The sequence below is a fragment of the Urtica dioica genome, chromosome 7 (genome assembly GCF_054948205.1).
Source record: "Urtica dioica subsp. dioica isolate 48M chromosome 7, U.dioica_male_clone48M_v1_H2, whole genome shotgun sequence".
Lineage (NCBI taxonomy): Eukaryota > Viridiplantae > Streptophyta > Magnoliopsida > Rosales > Urticaceae > Urtica > Urtica dioica.
This window is the reverse complement of record NC_142762.1, coordinates 36561519-36577260: the sequence shown is the minus strand read 5'-3', so window position 1 is coordinate 36577260 and position 15742 is coordinate 36561519. Positions and strand designations below refer to the sequence as shown.

At 41.2% G+C, this 15742-nt stretch overlaps 3 protein-coding genes across 5 annotated transcripts; 1 reads left to right on the top strand and 2 right to left on the bottom strand.

Moving 5' to 3' along the window:
- Positions 1-1946: 1946 nt before the first annotated feature.
- CCR4 (CRINKLY4 related 4) lies at positions 1947-4741 on the top strand. Its single transcript, XM_089620691.1, has one exon. The coding sequence runs from the start codon at positions 2039-2041 to the stop codon at positions 4460-4462; it is 2424 nt and encodes an 807-aa protein (XP_089476817.1). The 5' UTR covers positions 1947-2038; the 3' UTR covers positions 4463-4741.
- Positions 4742-7817: 3076 nt separating this feature from the next.
- AMK2 (adenosine monophosphate kinase) lies at positions 7818-10699 on the bottom strand. Of its 2 annotated transcripts, none has more exons than XM_089621462.1 (7): positions 10136-10699; positions 9952-10047; positions 9577-9705; positions 9360-9494; positions 9117-9263; positions 8897-8971; positions 7818-8078 (listed from the first exon to the last, which is right to left on the bottom strand). In XM_089621462.1, exons 1-7 carry the CDS (start codon positions 10301-10303, stop codon positions 7977-7979), a joined length of 852 nt encoding a protein of 283 aa, XP_089477588.1. In that variant the 5' UTR covers positions 10304-10699; the 3' UTR covers positions 7818-7976. The 2 variants fall into 2 exon arrangements, with proteins under 2 accessions (XP_089477588.1, XP_089477589.1); XM_089621463.1 differs by having other exon boundaries at positions 10143-10694.
- A 627-nt stretch (positions 10700-11326) lies between these two features.
- On the bottom strand, positions 11327-14878 carry LOC149391188 (diaminopimelate epimerase family protein). 2 transcript variants are annotated; one of them, XM_089619620.1, is made up of 10 exons: positions 14746-14878; positions 13391-13645; positions 13126-13293; positions 12977-13047; positions 12830-12887; positions 12566-12745; positions 12375-12459; positions 12235-12294; positions 12072-12145; positions 11327-11981 (listed from the first exon to the last, which is right to left on the bottom strand). In XM_089619620.1, the coding sequence occupies exons 2-10, from the start codon at positions 13640-13642 to the stop codon at positions 11865-11867; spliced, it is 1065 nt and encodes a 354-aa protein (XP_089475746.1). In that variant the 5' UTR covers positions 13643-13645; positions 14746-14878; the 3' UTR covers positions 11327-11864. The 2 variants fall into 2 exon arrangements, with proteins under 2 accessions (XP_089475746.1, XP_089475747.1); XM_089619621.1 differs by lacking the exon at positions 14746-14878 and having other exon boundaries at positions 13391-13662.
- Between the last annotated feature and the right edge of the window lie 864 nt (positions 14879-15742).

Sequence of the window (15742 nt, the reverse complement as noted above, 5' to 3'; positions counted from 1 at the left end):
TCTCGCGAGGATCGTGCAAGCTTTTTATGATCTTTTCAGAGTATACGAGGTCAAACTCCTACCGCAATATCGAACACAAGCAAATCAATCACAGACGCAGTATCCAAGAAGACACCAATACACGAATGTCTTCGTCAACGCGCCCGCTTACAGCCCATCGCCTCAACAACAAGAAGCTGAGACAAGTCAGACGAGGTCGAGCCTAGCCGAGACACGGTCCCATCCGGAGATCCAAGAGTACGATCGGAACGAGTGGGTCAAACCGGATGACGAAGCCATCGACCTATTGGTTTGGTGGAGACAGAATGCGAGGAGGTTCCCGGTCTTGTCATCTATGGCACAAGACATCCTCACCATCTCTGTTTCAATCGTGTCATCTGAGGCGGCTTTTAGTAGCACGGGCCGCATAATCAACGATAGAAGATGTAACTTGAAACCGGAGATGGCCGAAGCATTGACGTGTGGTAATGATTGGATTCAACATAGAAATCGAGCACAAGAAATATTCATGTGCTTCGATATTCTTGACGATTTTGAAGTTGATTTCGCAAATGTAAACATCAATGGTTAGACTAACTTGTATAACTAAGGGATATCCCGGCCCTTGTCCGAGATAATTTTTCAAATAATTAACGAGGAAATGAGTGCTCTTTTTCCACGCCGTCGCATCTTTTTAGGGGTCGGTGAGGTTTTTTAGGATGTCCATTTTTAATTTCACATTCTTCTTTATTATTTTTTTCTACCCATTTACTTTAAAATCTTTTCAATTACGTCATTGTATATAATTATTTAAATTCATTTAAATCATTTTTTTAATATTTTTTTTTACGCCTAACGGGGTCCGAATCCCGTTAGGGGAGACTCCTGTTACCGTCCTGTTTGTCAACGTGACTAGACTCTCGTTTGGCCAAGTAACGGGAGTCGCGGTATCTCCCGCCAAGCCAGGTTTATGACCAAGTATTTGCAAATGTCATGTATCTTTTTGTAGACTGATAATATTCGCATCACAACTTTATTTTCTATTCATGTTTTTCCAATGCCGTTCCAATAATAGATCGTGAAAATTTAATGCTTATTTTCTATATTACCATTTTTTGCTAATAGGTCACTGAACTTGGAGATCTTGATTTCTCACTTATAATTCAGATTCGACAAAAATGCTTCAAGTTTTATATTCCGTGCGCATCATAATTATTTAATTAATCAATCATTTTGAAATATTCATACGCCGACATTTTAGACTTCTTATAAGGTTTAATTAGACACAACAATAATTTATAACAGTATTTTCTGTGTCAGACTGAACTCAAAAGGAATGAAATATATTTCAAACTTGAGTCGGGCGTACGTACGATAAATGATTAAATAAAGATTTAATATATAATTTAAGATCGTTTTATTTTATGATCAAGACCACCTAAAATGTAAAATAGAGCCTAAAAAAATCAGGCGTGTAAATTATCTTCATAGTAAGCTCAATAAAACAGGGATTCTAAAAATTCTGGTTCCTAATTTGGTAATAATAAAATTTCGAACCATATATATTTTAGAAGTTGAATTTGGACTCATGCTTTATACGAATATGTAGCTGTAATATTGATAATTAAAAAAAAAAAAAAAAGTGATTAACATGAGCTTCATAAGCTTTTTTTTTTTTTTTGGGAATAAACACGAGGCTGGCAAGTAAATAAATACACTAAAACGCTTTCTTTTTTAGGAGCGTATAAGGTGGAGTATTTCCCAGTGCTTGACCACAGGCGCTCAGTACGACTTGACGAATATGGAAAAAGAAAGAAAAAACAACACACAAATAAGTTTCAAAACGCAGGACTGACTCAGTCCTTGGTCCTCAACGAATACCGTTCATCCCATAATCAAACCGCGTTCTCATTCTCTCTATATTCTCTCTCTCCAACACAATCCACACCTTCACTTCCTTCTTTCTACTATCTCTCTCTCTCTCCGATACACTCCATAACCATGAAATTGTTCCCACACACGAATATAAACCACACCGCCAATTTCACAAACCTCGAACATGGCTTCTCTTGCCAACAATAACCACACCAGGCTTCTTCTCGCGACTCTCTTCGCTTTCTTCCTCTTCGCCGCGGACTCGGTCACCACTGTCTCCATCTCCGAATCCTCGAACCGGACTCTTGTCTGCGCTCTCACGATTTCGACCCCGCCGTTGACCGATCACCATCTCAACTGCACCACCTTCATCGGCGGCGTCCGAAACACGACCACCAACAATCGCAGCAGTAACATTCAGTTCTCGGAGACTGTCTCCGGCGACGGTTTCCTCTGCGGCCTCATAAACTCTCGCCCGCCCTCGACCTCGACTTTAGTTTGCTGGAGATTCTCCGCGACCGACGGCTCGGATCTGAGCTACAACCGAGTCTACAAGGGCCCGGCGCTGAGAGAGCTCGAATCTGGAAACTCACACGTCTGCGCAATCGCCGTCGCAACAAACCAACTCCAATGCTGGCAGTGGAGGTGGTTCCGAAACCACACCCCCGCCGCGGCGCTCCAGAATTTCTCGAAAATCTCCGTCGGAGAAGACTTCGTGTGCGGGATCTCGAGCGCCGCCGAGAAAAGCGTAACTTGCGTCGGAAGTAACGCCCAGGTGACGGGGCGAGAGCCGTCGGGAGGGTTCGTGGAGGTTTCCGCTGGGCCCACCCACGTCTGTGCGGTGGCGGAAATGGACGGGAGTTTGAGATGCTGGGGAGAGATCGAGGGATTCCGGCGGGAAATGAATAAGTTCGTGTCGTTGGCTTCGGGGGAGAATCGGGGGTGTGGCTTGAGGGGCGATAATAGGAGGGTGGAGTGTTGGGGAAGGAACGGGTTTTCTCTCCCGGAGCCTCTCCGAGAGACCGAGTTCGATTCCATCGAAGGGAAGCGAAACGTGTTCTGCGGTGTCGAGTCGTCGAGCTGGTCTCTTCACTGTTGGGGCGGCGATGGGTTCTACTCCGCCGCGGTTTTCGAGCGCGTCCTTCCCGGTCCGTGCGCGGCCGTGTCCGACTGCGAGTGCGGTCTCTTGTCCGGAACCGGGAAGTACTGCTCCACCGGGATGAGCATCTGCAAGCCTTGTGGGAGTGTCGTAGGATCGCCGCCCTTGCCGGAGATACTACCTCCGTCGCCGGTGCCCCAGCCTCCGGCGAAGAAGCTGGTGCTGAGCCCGAAGATGGTGGCGTTCCTGGTCATTGGCTGCGTCGGGAGCGCCACTTTGTTGTTGGTTTTCGGGTTTTTTCTGTTCCGGTTCTGCAAGGGCCGGGTGTGCCGAGTCCACGACTCGGGCCGGCTCGAAGAATCCGGACCCGACGATGACGTCATCAGACCGGGCTCGGGCTCGGCCCGACGCCGGCCGGTCCTCTCGAAGCGGCTGAGCCACCTCTTCAGCATGGGTAGCAACCCAAACAACGCGGCCTCCCTCGAGGAGTTCCCCCTCGAAATCCTTCTGGAAGCCACCGGAAACTTCTCCGACGACAACAAAATCGGCGCCGGGAGCTTCGGCTCCGTCTACCGCGGGAAGCTCCCGGACGGCCGAGAGGTGGCCGTGAAACGCGCCGAGGCCACTCCTCCGCCGCCGAACCCCGGCGGCGCCGTCACGGGCTCGGGGATCACGAAGCGGCAAGGCTCGGACAAGGACCGGCAATTCGTGCGAGAGCTCGAGTTCCTCTCCCGCCTCCACCACAAGAACCTCGTCCGCCTCCTCGGCTTCTACGAAGACTCGGAGGAGCGAGTCCTCGTCTACGAGTACCTCCCGAACGGCACGCTCCACGAGCACCTCCACCGACGAAATCCTCCGGCGACGGAGGAAGAAATGTGCTCGCCGGAGGAGGAGCTGGGGTCGTGGCCGGCGAGGATAAAAGTGGCTCTCGACGCAGCGCGAGGGATCCAGTACCTCCACGACTTCGCGGTGCCGCCGATAATCCACCGCGACATAAAGTCGGCGAACATACTGTTGGACGAGGCGTGGACGGCGAAAGTGTCGGACTTCGGGCTGTCGCTGATGGGGCCGGAGGACGAGGCGTCGCACCTGTCGCTCCGGGCGGCGGGGACGGTGGGGTACATCGACCCGGAGTACTTCCGGCTGCAGAAGCTGACGACGAAGAGCGACGTGTACAGCTTCGGGGTGGTTCTGCTGGAGATTCTGTCGGGGCACAGGGCGATCCAGCGGCCGGCCAATGGGGGGTCGCCACGTAACGTGGTGGACTACGCGGTGCCGTACATTCTGAGGGACGAGATCCACCGCGCGCTGGACCGGAGCGTCCCGCCGCCGACGCCGTACGAGATCGAGGCGGTGGCGTACGTGGGATATCTGGCGGCGGACTGCGTGGCGTTGGAAGGGAGGGATAGGCCCAATATGGCTGAGGTCGTGGGAAGCCTCGAGAGGGCTCTCGCCGCGTGTTTTCCCCGCCAACAGTTTTCTCGGTCAACCACAGAGTCTTCCACCTAAGATAGATAGGGACCACTCTTTTTATTATTATTTTTACATTTTAATGATGAATACATGATTTTATACGGGACTTTGCCCAGGTCAATTATATATGTAGTTGATTCTTTGTGGCATAGGATCACGTTTGTGTGTATTCAAACAATTTTGTTTTTTCTTTTCTTGCTTTCAGACGTGTACACTGGGTGGGGGGTGATTGGGTTCGTTCGTTCGAATAAATGTAAATGAATTATTTATTTATTTTTTTTGTTGAAAATGAGAACGGCTCAGTACTTCCCTATATATTGTTCGCGTTTTCTTCATTTTTATATTTGACCATCTTCAATATTTTTATTTATTTATTACGTTATGTAAGCATTACATGTCATATTTAATAATAAATTAAAAAAAAACCTATAAATTTCAACAATGACGTTTTGGTAATATATTAATCACCATGGTGGACCCCAGGGCCTCTCAGGATCTCCTCCGCATCATCATTCTTCTACAAAATAGAAGGTCGAGCTCCTCTAGCGCCATTTTTAGTGGGTCTTACTGTTTTCGGAGCTTGCGGATCGACATGCAGTTAATTATTAACAAGGTTGGGATACTATTTTAAATATATTATTTCATGTGTTTTGAATTTCTAGTTTAGAAAGTGTTGATGCCGTTTTTTAATAACACTTAAAACAACTCGCGGTTCGATTTAAAGTCGGACCCTATGATTGCACGTGAGTTAATTAAAGAGTGATGAAATATTTTAATTTATTGTCTTGTTCACGTTGGAAAGTGATTTTTGGTACTTTGTCACCTGATAATTAAATGCGAGAAATATGAACTAAGAGGGCGTGTGATTCCTCGGACACGTGCTCTTATGCTCAATATTAGTTAGAAGATCTAAGTAAGGTGAAGGGTCTCATTCTCGTCTTGAGAGTAGAAAAAGAAAGCAAAGTGAGAGAAACGCAGAGTTTTTTTTTTCTTTACTTGAGAGAACTTAGGAGCGAGTGTCTTGAGACGTGAGAGTAGTAGGCCTTGAAGACATTCGGGTCAATAATTAGGCAAAATAGGATGTGGGACCCACCATGAATGTGGACCTCTCTTTTGTCGTCGACCTAGCTGTGGTCGTGGACTGCCTTATGATGTGAATCCCCTTCTTCCGTGAACTAGCTGTGGTTGTGGACTCGTGCTGAGGATCCTCTTTGTCGTGGACTCGTGTCTAGGTCGTGGATTCGTGCCTTTGCTATAGATCCTCTTGGACGAGGACTCATGCCAAGGACAATCTTGGTCGTGGACTCATGTCTTTGTCATGGATTTTTTTTATTGGACGCAAATTCTTGGCGCGAGGACTAGGCGTAGCAGAAGCTTGACGTTGAGATGGCACGGGGGTTGTGTGGGGGCGTGACGCAAGGCCGTGCGCGAGGTTGCGTGGGTGTGGCACGTGCACAGAGGCATGGTGTGCAGGTGTGGGGGCATTGGTGTTGGCGTGGCGCAGGCTTGGTGTCGAGATGGCACATGTGTTGTGTGTGGCGCGTGCGCGAGGTTGTGTGGACGTGGTGTGTGCGGAGAAGCATGGTGTGGAGGCATGGGAGCATGGCTCACATGAAGGCGTGGCACGGGCATTGTGTGGGGTTTGGCACGAGGTCCGGCGCATCATCTTGTGCCCAAGGTCTCCTTATGCCAAGGACTTGAGGCCTTAGCAAGGATTTTGAGGCTGAGGACCTCCTTTTGCTAAGGACTAAGGCTTCTTTTTGCCGAAGATCTCCTTAGTCTCGTTGGTCCAATTTGTTTTTCGAGTCTTTATAGTCTTTTTTTAATAGGAGTATCATTTCTTAATGTTGAGAAAATGATTCTATAACATAATATTTATTTTAAAACATTTCTATTGCGGACCTTTTATTATAAATATGAAATATTCATATCTTTGGGTTTACTGCTATTAGAATTTTGGATGTACAAGTACACGGAGGTTATTTTTCATGTTGAGTAAATTTTTATGTGTTTGATATTATGAATCAACGTTTGAGGGATTAATTTTGTGCGTTTTGTCATCTTTCAATGTTAAGAATTAATTCACGCTAATGATCCAATTATACAATTTTAATTTTAAAATCATATTTAGAGCTTGAATTCTTAATCTTTCTTGCAAAACCGAAGTTGGTGCATGTAGTGATGCGTATCATACCCGTTGTTTAAAATCATATATGAAATTAATTTTCTTAGCCATAAATTTTATATATTTTTTTAATGTTTCACGTGGAGACAGTAGGTACGTAAGGAATGAAGAAATGCAAGGTATGACAAGAATAGGTATCTTGTCTGTGAACATCTGTTCATTTCAGTTTTTAAATCCAATGTCAAAGTTTTTTTTTTTTTTTTTTTTTTTTTTTTTTTAAATTCAGTCAAAGTTTCTTTTCGCTCCGCAAGATTAAATAAAATCTATATATTTGAATGTATACGTAACTAAAGTATTTCCGTTCTAGACGATGCTTGCTATATGACTGTGTCGAAAAAAGTGTTTGATAGCCACCTAATGTTCTAGAAAGAGCGGATAGTGTAATTTGGAACCTTGTGATTTTGTCAACCTCTTTTTCCATATTAATTACTTGTTAATATGTCATAGTTTAATATAATCACTTATTTCAAATTTAACGAAATTGTCAAACACGTTGAAATAATTTTAGAAGTTGGAAAGCTAAGAAGTCTAGGAATAGCTGGACGTCGTCTTGACATTTGTTCTCAATCATTGGAATTGTAAAGATATTAATGCATGCATGCATGCAGATTGAAAAACAGTATTCCTTTTGACACGAAGATAGGTTATGATATTTTTTTATTTTATATTATTTTAAATAATTGATGATATTGAAAAAAGGGGTAAGACTTTAATTTCATAATTCTTCTTTTCAAGTTTCAAACTCACTTTTCATGGGAAAAGAAACCCTCACAAGAACTCCTACTCCCACAACATTAATATGGCGGTCCAAATTAATGCGAGTAGTTCCACGAAAGGAAGAAAAAAAAAAGTCGCTTAAAAAATTACGTAATGGAATATGCCTATAATATATGTTGTAGACATAGTTTTAATATTTGTTGGTTGTACCTATTTTTAGAATATATTTCATCTTACCGAATCACTCTTTTGTGACTTTCGCACAATTCGACACATTTTAAATGAAGCGTTCACACTAGACATCTTTATCATCCGAACAGTTGTAATAAAGAACTGATACCAAACTCGTAATGCAAAAAAGTACCCCTTTTGTTTCTGTTCTTTTTATTTTTTCATGTTGTCATTTTCAAGACATCATTCTGGGACGGAAAGATAATTTCTGTACACAGCATATGAATATGATGATGGGGTCACATTCTTGTGGGGGTTGTATAAAAATAAGAAGGCTTATTCATAAATAAATAATTAAAAATTACAAAAAATAGAAATTAAAATCTTCCTGTTTCTTGGCTTGGGAATATTGAGGAAGGTAGACATAAATTTAATGGCGTCTTTTTTTTTTTAACTTAATTCCTTTTATATTTATTTCTATGCTGCAAGAGAGCTCGGCTCTGCCTTCTTCCGACGAAGATTCTCCAAGGCACTGTCGATTTGCGAAAACACATCCTCTTTCGGAACGTTACCTTTTATCTGAATCAATCAAACACATAAACAAGCAGAGTTAATCTCCTAGTTGGATTTTCTTACTAGAGAAAACTACCCAATTTCTTAAATTTTTCAGTCAAAAGCTGAATTCAAATACAGCTTGTAATTGGATCATAGAAGTAACATTCACCACCATTAATTCTCTCTTTCTTTCTTCATTTGCTTTTGTTAACTGTGTTTACATTTCTACACTCTAATGGGAGTCCGTATGTTTCTTCTGATACACCGATTAGTAGTATTATTGACGAACTCAGCCCACAATTTTGGAGGTGAACCGATCTTTCTGATTATACTACTTTCCAGCTAAAGAAAATAAAATAACCAAGTTAATAACTCTTTTCCCTAACTATAATGGCACACCTTAATCACTTAACTATACGAAAATGTAATTGACTAAATTACTAATTTCCTCTTCAGGATCCAAGAGTTTCCTTGGAAAGTGAATATTATGAATGACTCTGCATTTATATACCAAGTTTTGCAGGGTAAAACATTTTGCAGTTTTGTCCTGGGAACTTTTGTGTGTCCACTGGTTGATAGTGAAGTCTGCGAATCTGAGCTAGTTTTCCTAATTTCCCTTTTATTTGGGTACTTACTGTTAATGGTTGTGTTCAGATGTACTACAAAGCTAAAGATTACTTGTAAGTAGACACAAGTGTTTCGCACAGATGATAAGTTTATAGAGTTCAGTTTCATGCTCTCCGATCTACCATTTGGCTCATTTCAATGATCCTCATCTTTCATCTATCCTTACAAAATGGGTACTAATAACTCAGACTGAAAGATTTAGTGATAGAACTTGCCTTGATTGTAATGTCCTCGTACAGTGAAAGAACCGCCTCGACATTTTGATTATGTGTGAGCAATCGCAGCTTCACCTAAAATCACGAAGAGCAGAGTGTGAACTTCAAAGTAACATACCAGCTTGACTAGACTAGAGTATCGAAGCGAAAATGATAGAAAAGACATCCTTTAGTGAGTTGAGCTACTAAAACACCGGGTAAAAAACGTAATATAATGAACCTTCTCTTCGGTATCATCAAAGCGTTGAGTGAGCCTTGATGCAATTTCTTCAGTCTCGGGAGGAGAGTACTTCAAGTGGTATATCTCCCCCGTAACGGGATCCAATCTTCGCCCAATAACTCTCTCAACGAGGATATCTTCCGGAACCTGCAAAACTCAGCTCCATTAAATTCTCATAATAGAAAAATTCCAATAAAAAAAAAAAACATGTTTTCAGAGATGAAAAGTAAGTGAATTTCTTACTTCCAAGAGTATGAAAAGATCGGGCTCAAACCCGAAATTCTTGAGGGCGAGCGCCTGAGACGAGCTCCGTGGATACCCATCCAAAAGCCATCCTTTTTCCAAGGAATCTTGCTGGGACAACCGGTCCTTTACCATCTACAAGATTATGGACAATGATAATCAAGCGACATTGTGATTAATATATATATCGCAAGCGAGAACGTGAGAGTCCTCGTACATTGACAACGATCTCGTCCGGGACCAAGTTCCCTTTCTCCATATACTCCTTTGCCCGCCTCCCATTTTCACTCCCTCTCTCGATTTCCGCTCGAAGCAAATCCCCGGCAGCGATATGCACCAACCCATACTACACAGCAACAAATTGAAACACTTGATCTTCACATCATCAACAAGAACTTCTATTTCCCGATTCAGCCCAATCTGAGGCGATAGAGGATATGAATACCCAGCCAAGCCAAAAACACTTGAAAAAAAAAGCACTAAAATTTGGACACTAACACTCATACACTGTCTAATTTATCAATGGCTATGACTTCCAAGGCGGCTATTAAACAGAAAAGAAATTTATTTGATTTGTGGAAAAGAGACGTACTTTGTGAGTGATGAGTTGACACTGGGTTCCCTTACCGGAAGCGGGAGCTCCAGAAATCATGACCCTCAGCGGCTCCGCCGCGGCGCTCCCCAGAACCTGTCGTTGTCACGCCAACAAGGGCGATTAGAAATCTGGACATATTTAAGAGTGGAAGGGAGAGAGAATAGAGAGGAAACAGGGTTACCAAGAACCTGGTCGGAGCGGGCTTGCTTGTGCCGGAGCGGTGGACGGAGATGAGAGGACGAGATTTGGGGGAGAAGAAGAGAGTGTTGGATTGGAAGTACGGTGATGATGATGATGACGATGATAGTGTTGCCATTGCTGCTGAGTTCATATTGCAACAACCACCCATTTCTCTCTCTCCGATGGTAAAATGGAAGTCACGATTTACACCCTTTTATTTTAGAACATCTTTCCGATTGAGCTTTCGGTGGGTTATGTCTGGTATTTTTGACCAATTACACGCTTTCTGTCTTAACCGGCGAATAAATTGTTCAATTCTTTATCGAAAACCTCTCCTTTTTTTTTCTTTTTTTTTTTGGAAAACCTAAGTAAGTTTATTAGATCATAGAAGCTATCCGATCACTAATGCACATACTTTGTTATACAAGGATAGACTTGACCTCTCAAGTAAGTCGGAGTCGGACCCATGAATGAAATCAGATGAAACCACACGTAGTTCGAACGTATGGTAAAATGAGCAAATCCAATCAAGAGATTTATCTTAATTTTAATAAAAATAAATCTCATGAATGAACTATATGCAAGCTGGTTGCTGAACAAGCATATAAACAATAAACCATTTCATTTAAACAACACAAGGAATTCAACGTTGAAAATAAATAAATCACATAAAATGAAAATTTAAAAATGAGAGAAACATGAAATAAACTAAAATACATTTTTTTGTACCATGTAAAAATTTTATGTACAATGTAAAAAAAAACCGCAACGAACAAGAATAATATAAATAAAATCTAGTAATATGATGACAAAATCGAAACAAACCTCACTGAATTTTGAAGATGAATTGCTCACATAAAATTGCAAACGAATATGTTTGACAAATGTTAAAAAAAATTATTCAAGAAAATACGATCCACATTTCATCAATTTTATTAATTCTTAAATTGAATTTGGGACTAAAACTAACAAAAAGTGTGAGATTGTATATTGATAACAATGGCTATGAAGTCATTATTGAAAGTTCTTCTAAGTAAGATTAATTTAAAAAAGTTATCCCTAAATTTTTAGGCAATGCCCCTTGATCTTTGAATCATGACACACGTCTCTCTTAAACTTTTTCAATGTTACACAAGCTCATTCTGTCCATTATAAAATAGATTTAGGAACAAAAAATATTTAGAAGATCATAAAAAACAAAACACCAAAACTGAATATTATAGTCTCGAGAGATAGATAATTGTTCACTCGCAACCATGAATTAGAAGCTTGCTATGTCTGTGCCCATCTTGTTTTTCAGGCGTTACTCCAATTAACAACAAAATCCAACAGAGCAAAGACATTTTACTTTATCCCAAACCTTATTTTTGTTTCTTCATCAATCCACCACTTTACCGTCTGTTTTGTGGAACCCTTTGATTCATCAGAGCTTTGCATTTTACCCCCAAATCATGAGAAGAGTTTACCATTCTCTTTCATGTCGGTTTTTTTTTCTTTCTTTCTGCTGAGGCTTTTCGTCACTCGGGTAGAAGCACATAGGTCATTGACGGCAGTGAGGTAGGCGAGCACGTCTCCTTTTCCCGCGGCCAGAGCCTTTGTCTACATAAAAAAGTTGGGCGAGGCTTTCTTAAGCAAGCACAACTGCGTCCGCAAATGATAATAAACGACTCCATGATTATTTATTTTATCCATAACAATACAAGTCAACGACAAAAAGGAAATGTCAAAAGTCAAAGTTGCAGAGAGCCGTAAAAGACAGCCTGAGCAGGGCCGGTCATGTAGACGTGATTATCGTCCTCCCTCCACTCGATTTGCAACGGTCCCCCCGGCAAGTCCACTCTGCAATCCTGCATTCACACACACAGCAAAGAGTGTAAGCCTCTATGTATGTATGTATATATATACACATACATGAGAGAGAGAGATAGATGTGATACCCTGGCAGCGCGGCCCTCGAGAACACCGGCCACAACCAATGCACAAGCACCAGTTCCACAAGCCAATGTCGCTCCTAAACCATTGAAATCACGATTCACGCTCTTTTTAATCAATCAGTGTTGTTTCTCTCTTCTTAGAATAAGAAAGCGCACAATCACTCACCTGCACCGCGCTCCCAGACTCGCATTTTCAGATGTGACGGAGACAAAACTTGCACAAATTCTGCCCGGAGAAAAACATTTTCACTACCGACTCGGAACTTCCGTATTTCCTTAATTCAAATTTCAAACACGAATCCTGACCTGTGTTGGTTCGCGCCGGGAACATCTCGTGATGCTCAAACTTGGGTCCGATCTCAGCCAAGTTTAGTTCATCGACTAACAAATTCTGCACACCCCATCATCAAAACAAGAGTTAAAAACAACTCAAGATGGGTAACATACTAATATCCAAATCGCTTTGGCAAATACATAGTTGAAAGAAAGAAGCCAACCTGATCCTCGGTTGTGCCAAATGTTACGCAGTGGGGGTTTCCCATGCCAACACAGGTCACATTCCAGGTTTTGCCATCAACATTTAGGCCTGACTTCACAACTGATTGACCCATATTTGGCGCTAGTCTTGTCGGTACATTCTCTGCTTCGAGTACCGGCTCCCCCATATCAACTTTAACCTTGATTCATAATAAACGATGCCAAACCTCAAAAAGCTAGCTAATGTAATCATCAGATTCATACTCAACAGTAATATAGCATACCTGTCCATCATCTTGTAATTCTGGAATAATCAAACCAGCACCGGTGTGAACTTTAAAACTGCAATCTTAATTAGGGACGCTTAACTACTTCTCTTCCTTTTCATAAAAAATAAGTAAGTAAATCCTAAGTGGAAGTGAAAAGAGAACCTGTGCTTCCCTTGCAAATTCTCAAGCTCGGCAATGAACCGAGCAAAGCACCGAACTCCGTTACCGCACATCTACAAGAAGAGCATCAAAGTGTTAAAAATCACAAAAACAAAAACGGATAATGAATGGAGGTCCAGTGGAAAAATCACCTCGGGCTCACTTCCGTCGGAGTTGAAGATTCTCATGGTAAAGTCGGTGCCTTTGATGCCAGGCATTGCGAAGATCACACCGTCCGCGCCAACTCCGAAATTGCGGTCGCAGAGCTTCACTGCTAGCTCGGGGGTGACCCTAGGCTCCGTAGAATCTCGGTTATCAACCTAATTGAGTTTGAAGAGCAAGTAAAAAGTTAATTAGAAATCAACAACAAGCTTTAAAAGAATCAATCTTTAGATGATTAAAGAAGAAAGCAGTAACCAGAATGAAGTCGTTGCCGAGACCGTGGTACTTGACGAAATGAAGGAATTCGGAGCTTTTCCGATCCAAAAAGGAGGGACGAGAGGCGGCCGCGGCGGTGAGGGACATCGAAGGTGAGGCCCGGAAGGTGGGGACAGTTTTGGAGGAGACCGGCGCTCTGAGAAAGCTCGGAGGAGAGGGGCGGCGGAGAGAAAAGAAAGAGCGTGAAGTCGGCGAGCTCACCGGAGCTGAAATGGTGGCGGCGATGGCCATTAGCTGCTTGAACGTGTGAAACTAAGATTGAGTCAGTGTAAGGCTGTGCACAGTCCCAAACCAGAAAAAAGCATAAAAAACAATGTGTCTACGTATGTAAAAACAAAATCCGCGTTTGATGCTATACCCAAGGGCATGTTTGGTAGAAAATAAAAGTGAGAATGGAATGTGAATGGGAATAAGAATGGTAATAGTAATGGAAATTATGTGCTGAGTCTGATAAACAATTGGGTCTAGTCATTCCTATCTTGATGAACAGACACACACATATACATATATATATATATATATAGATACATATAAAATAAAATAGATTTATGAACCAAACATAAACTGATATACAGAGATGTCAATACTTCTAGAAAAACAGTGATGGTGTTCTTCAAATCAAGAACAAACATTCATCCATCATAAATTATAATAAAAAAAAATGAAAAACGCACTGCATGGTCTGCTTACGAACGAAGGCCATGAAAAAAAAGGTCGAGAGTTGGAGAGAACATCGACAAGACCTATTTTACCCAAAACGATTCAGAACAAAAAAAAAAAGAAAGCATAAAAATGAAAGACATTCTGAATCGTACTCCTGAACCAGGGAGTGTGATTGATTCTTTGGTTAAGCGAAAGTGTTCTGATGTTGTTGTCACCGTTATCGTCGACAAGTTCGTTGATGGACCTCGCCGGCCAGCAATTCACTGAAACTGTTAACGACGGGAGCAATTTGAAGAGAGAAGTGTGGGTATAGGAGGGTTTCGGGTTTCTCCACGAGAGTCCGTCACGGCTTAGTTATCGAAAAGGTCAATTTGGGAAAAATATTTCATTCTCAAATGGAATGGTTCATTCATCCCATTTTATGCATTCCATTCCATTCCTTTAAAAATGGACCAACCAAACATGCCTAAGAGTTAATCGGTTTAAGCAATATGTGGAAAGTGAGGTGTAAGTGTCAAACAACAATTCCAACAACAAATGTCGAATCATCATTGAATTTTATTACCAAAACCATTCAATTCCAGAATTCCCAACTCTGATTCTCTATTCAAATCATGTATATTTAATTCTGAAATTCAAACAAAAAGAAAGTGGAATAAAAGATTCCTTGCCTTGACGTGAAAATTCTACGACCTGCTCTTCAGTTTTCGGCCAGCCCTAATTTCTCTCGCGCTCACTCTCTCTCTTTTTTGTTTCAATGACCCTCGCTCTTTATAGCGACACCACTAGCAAATCAAGACCAATTCGCATTTTAACACTAATTTTCTTTTCAACTTTTATATTTTTTTAGTTTATCTACTCCTGTAAAAACAGAGTAAAAATACTAAACCAACTTGTTAAGTTTTCCAAAATACAACCCGAAAACTCCATCTTCTGTCCAAAAGGGACCCGGAAAAATGAGGGAAAAATAATTCATTTGACATATAGTTTTATTAAAAATAATAAAATTATTATAAAATTAATATTTTATTATTTATAAATAAATAGTCATGTCATTTTATTGCTATTGTTAAATTTACATAAATACCCATATTCATATAAGACACAAAAAGTATATATAGAATGTTTGAATTGTCCAATGATGCATCATTCAAATTCGAATGACTACTTATTTGTAATTAACGAGCAATTCACAATTTTTAATAGTTTAATCACTTAAAATTTGAAAATAAAATTTCATCGGACACTCTAGCCAACTAGTCATTTTGAAACGTTTTAACTCCAATATAATCAATGTTTTGAAAGTTTTAATTAACTAGGCATGATATATTAGCATTTTACCCAAATGCCCTTAATGATTTATTTTCATAAATTAAAAAAGAGAGAGTAATTAGAATCTCACAAATTAAGTAATTATTTTCCTAAATACATTAAATTAATTACTTTTAAAAGAAGGGTCGGTTAGGTATCTAGCCCAAATTGACCACATTTTTTAAAATTCTAGCCCAACTATTACTTAAATTAGGTAACTAGCTCAATCCACTACCAAACAATATTATATTCCTATCTTACCCCTCATCAAATACACACCAAAATTTTCGGATCCGACTCCAAATCCTTCAATCCTCCGATATTGCCTCCGAACTGTCCGTCGATTTCGAATCCCTC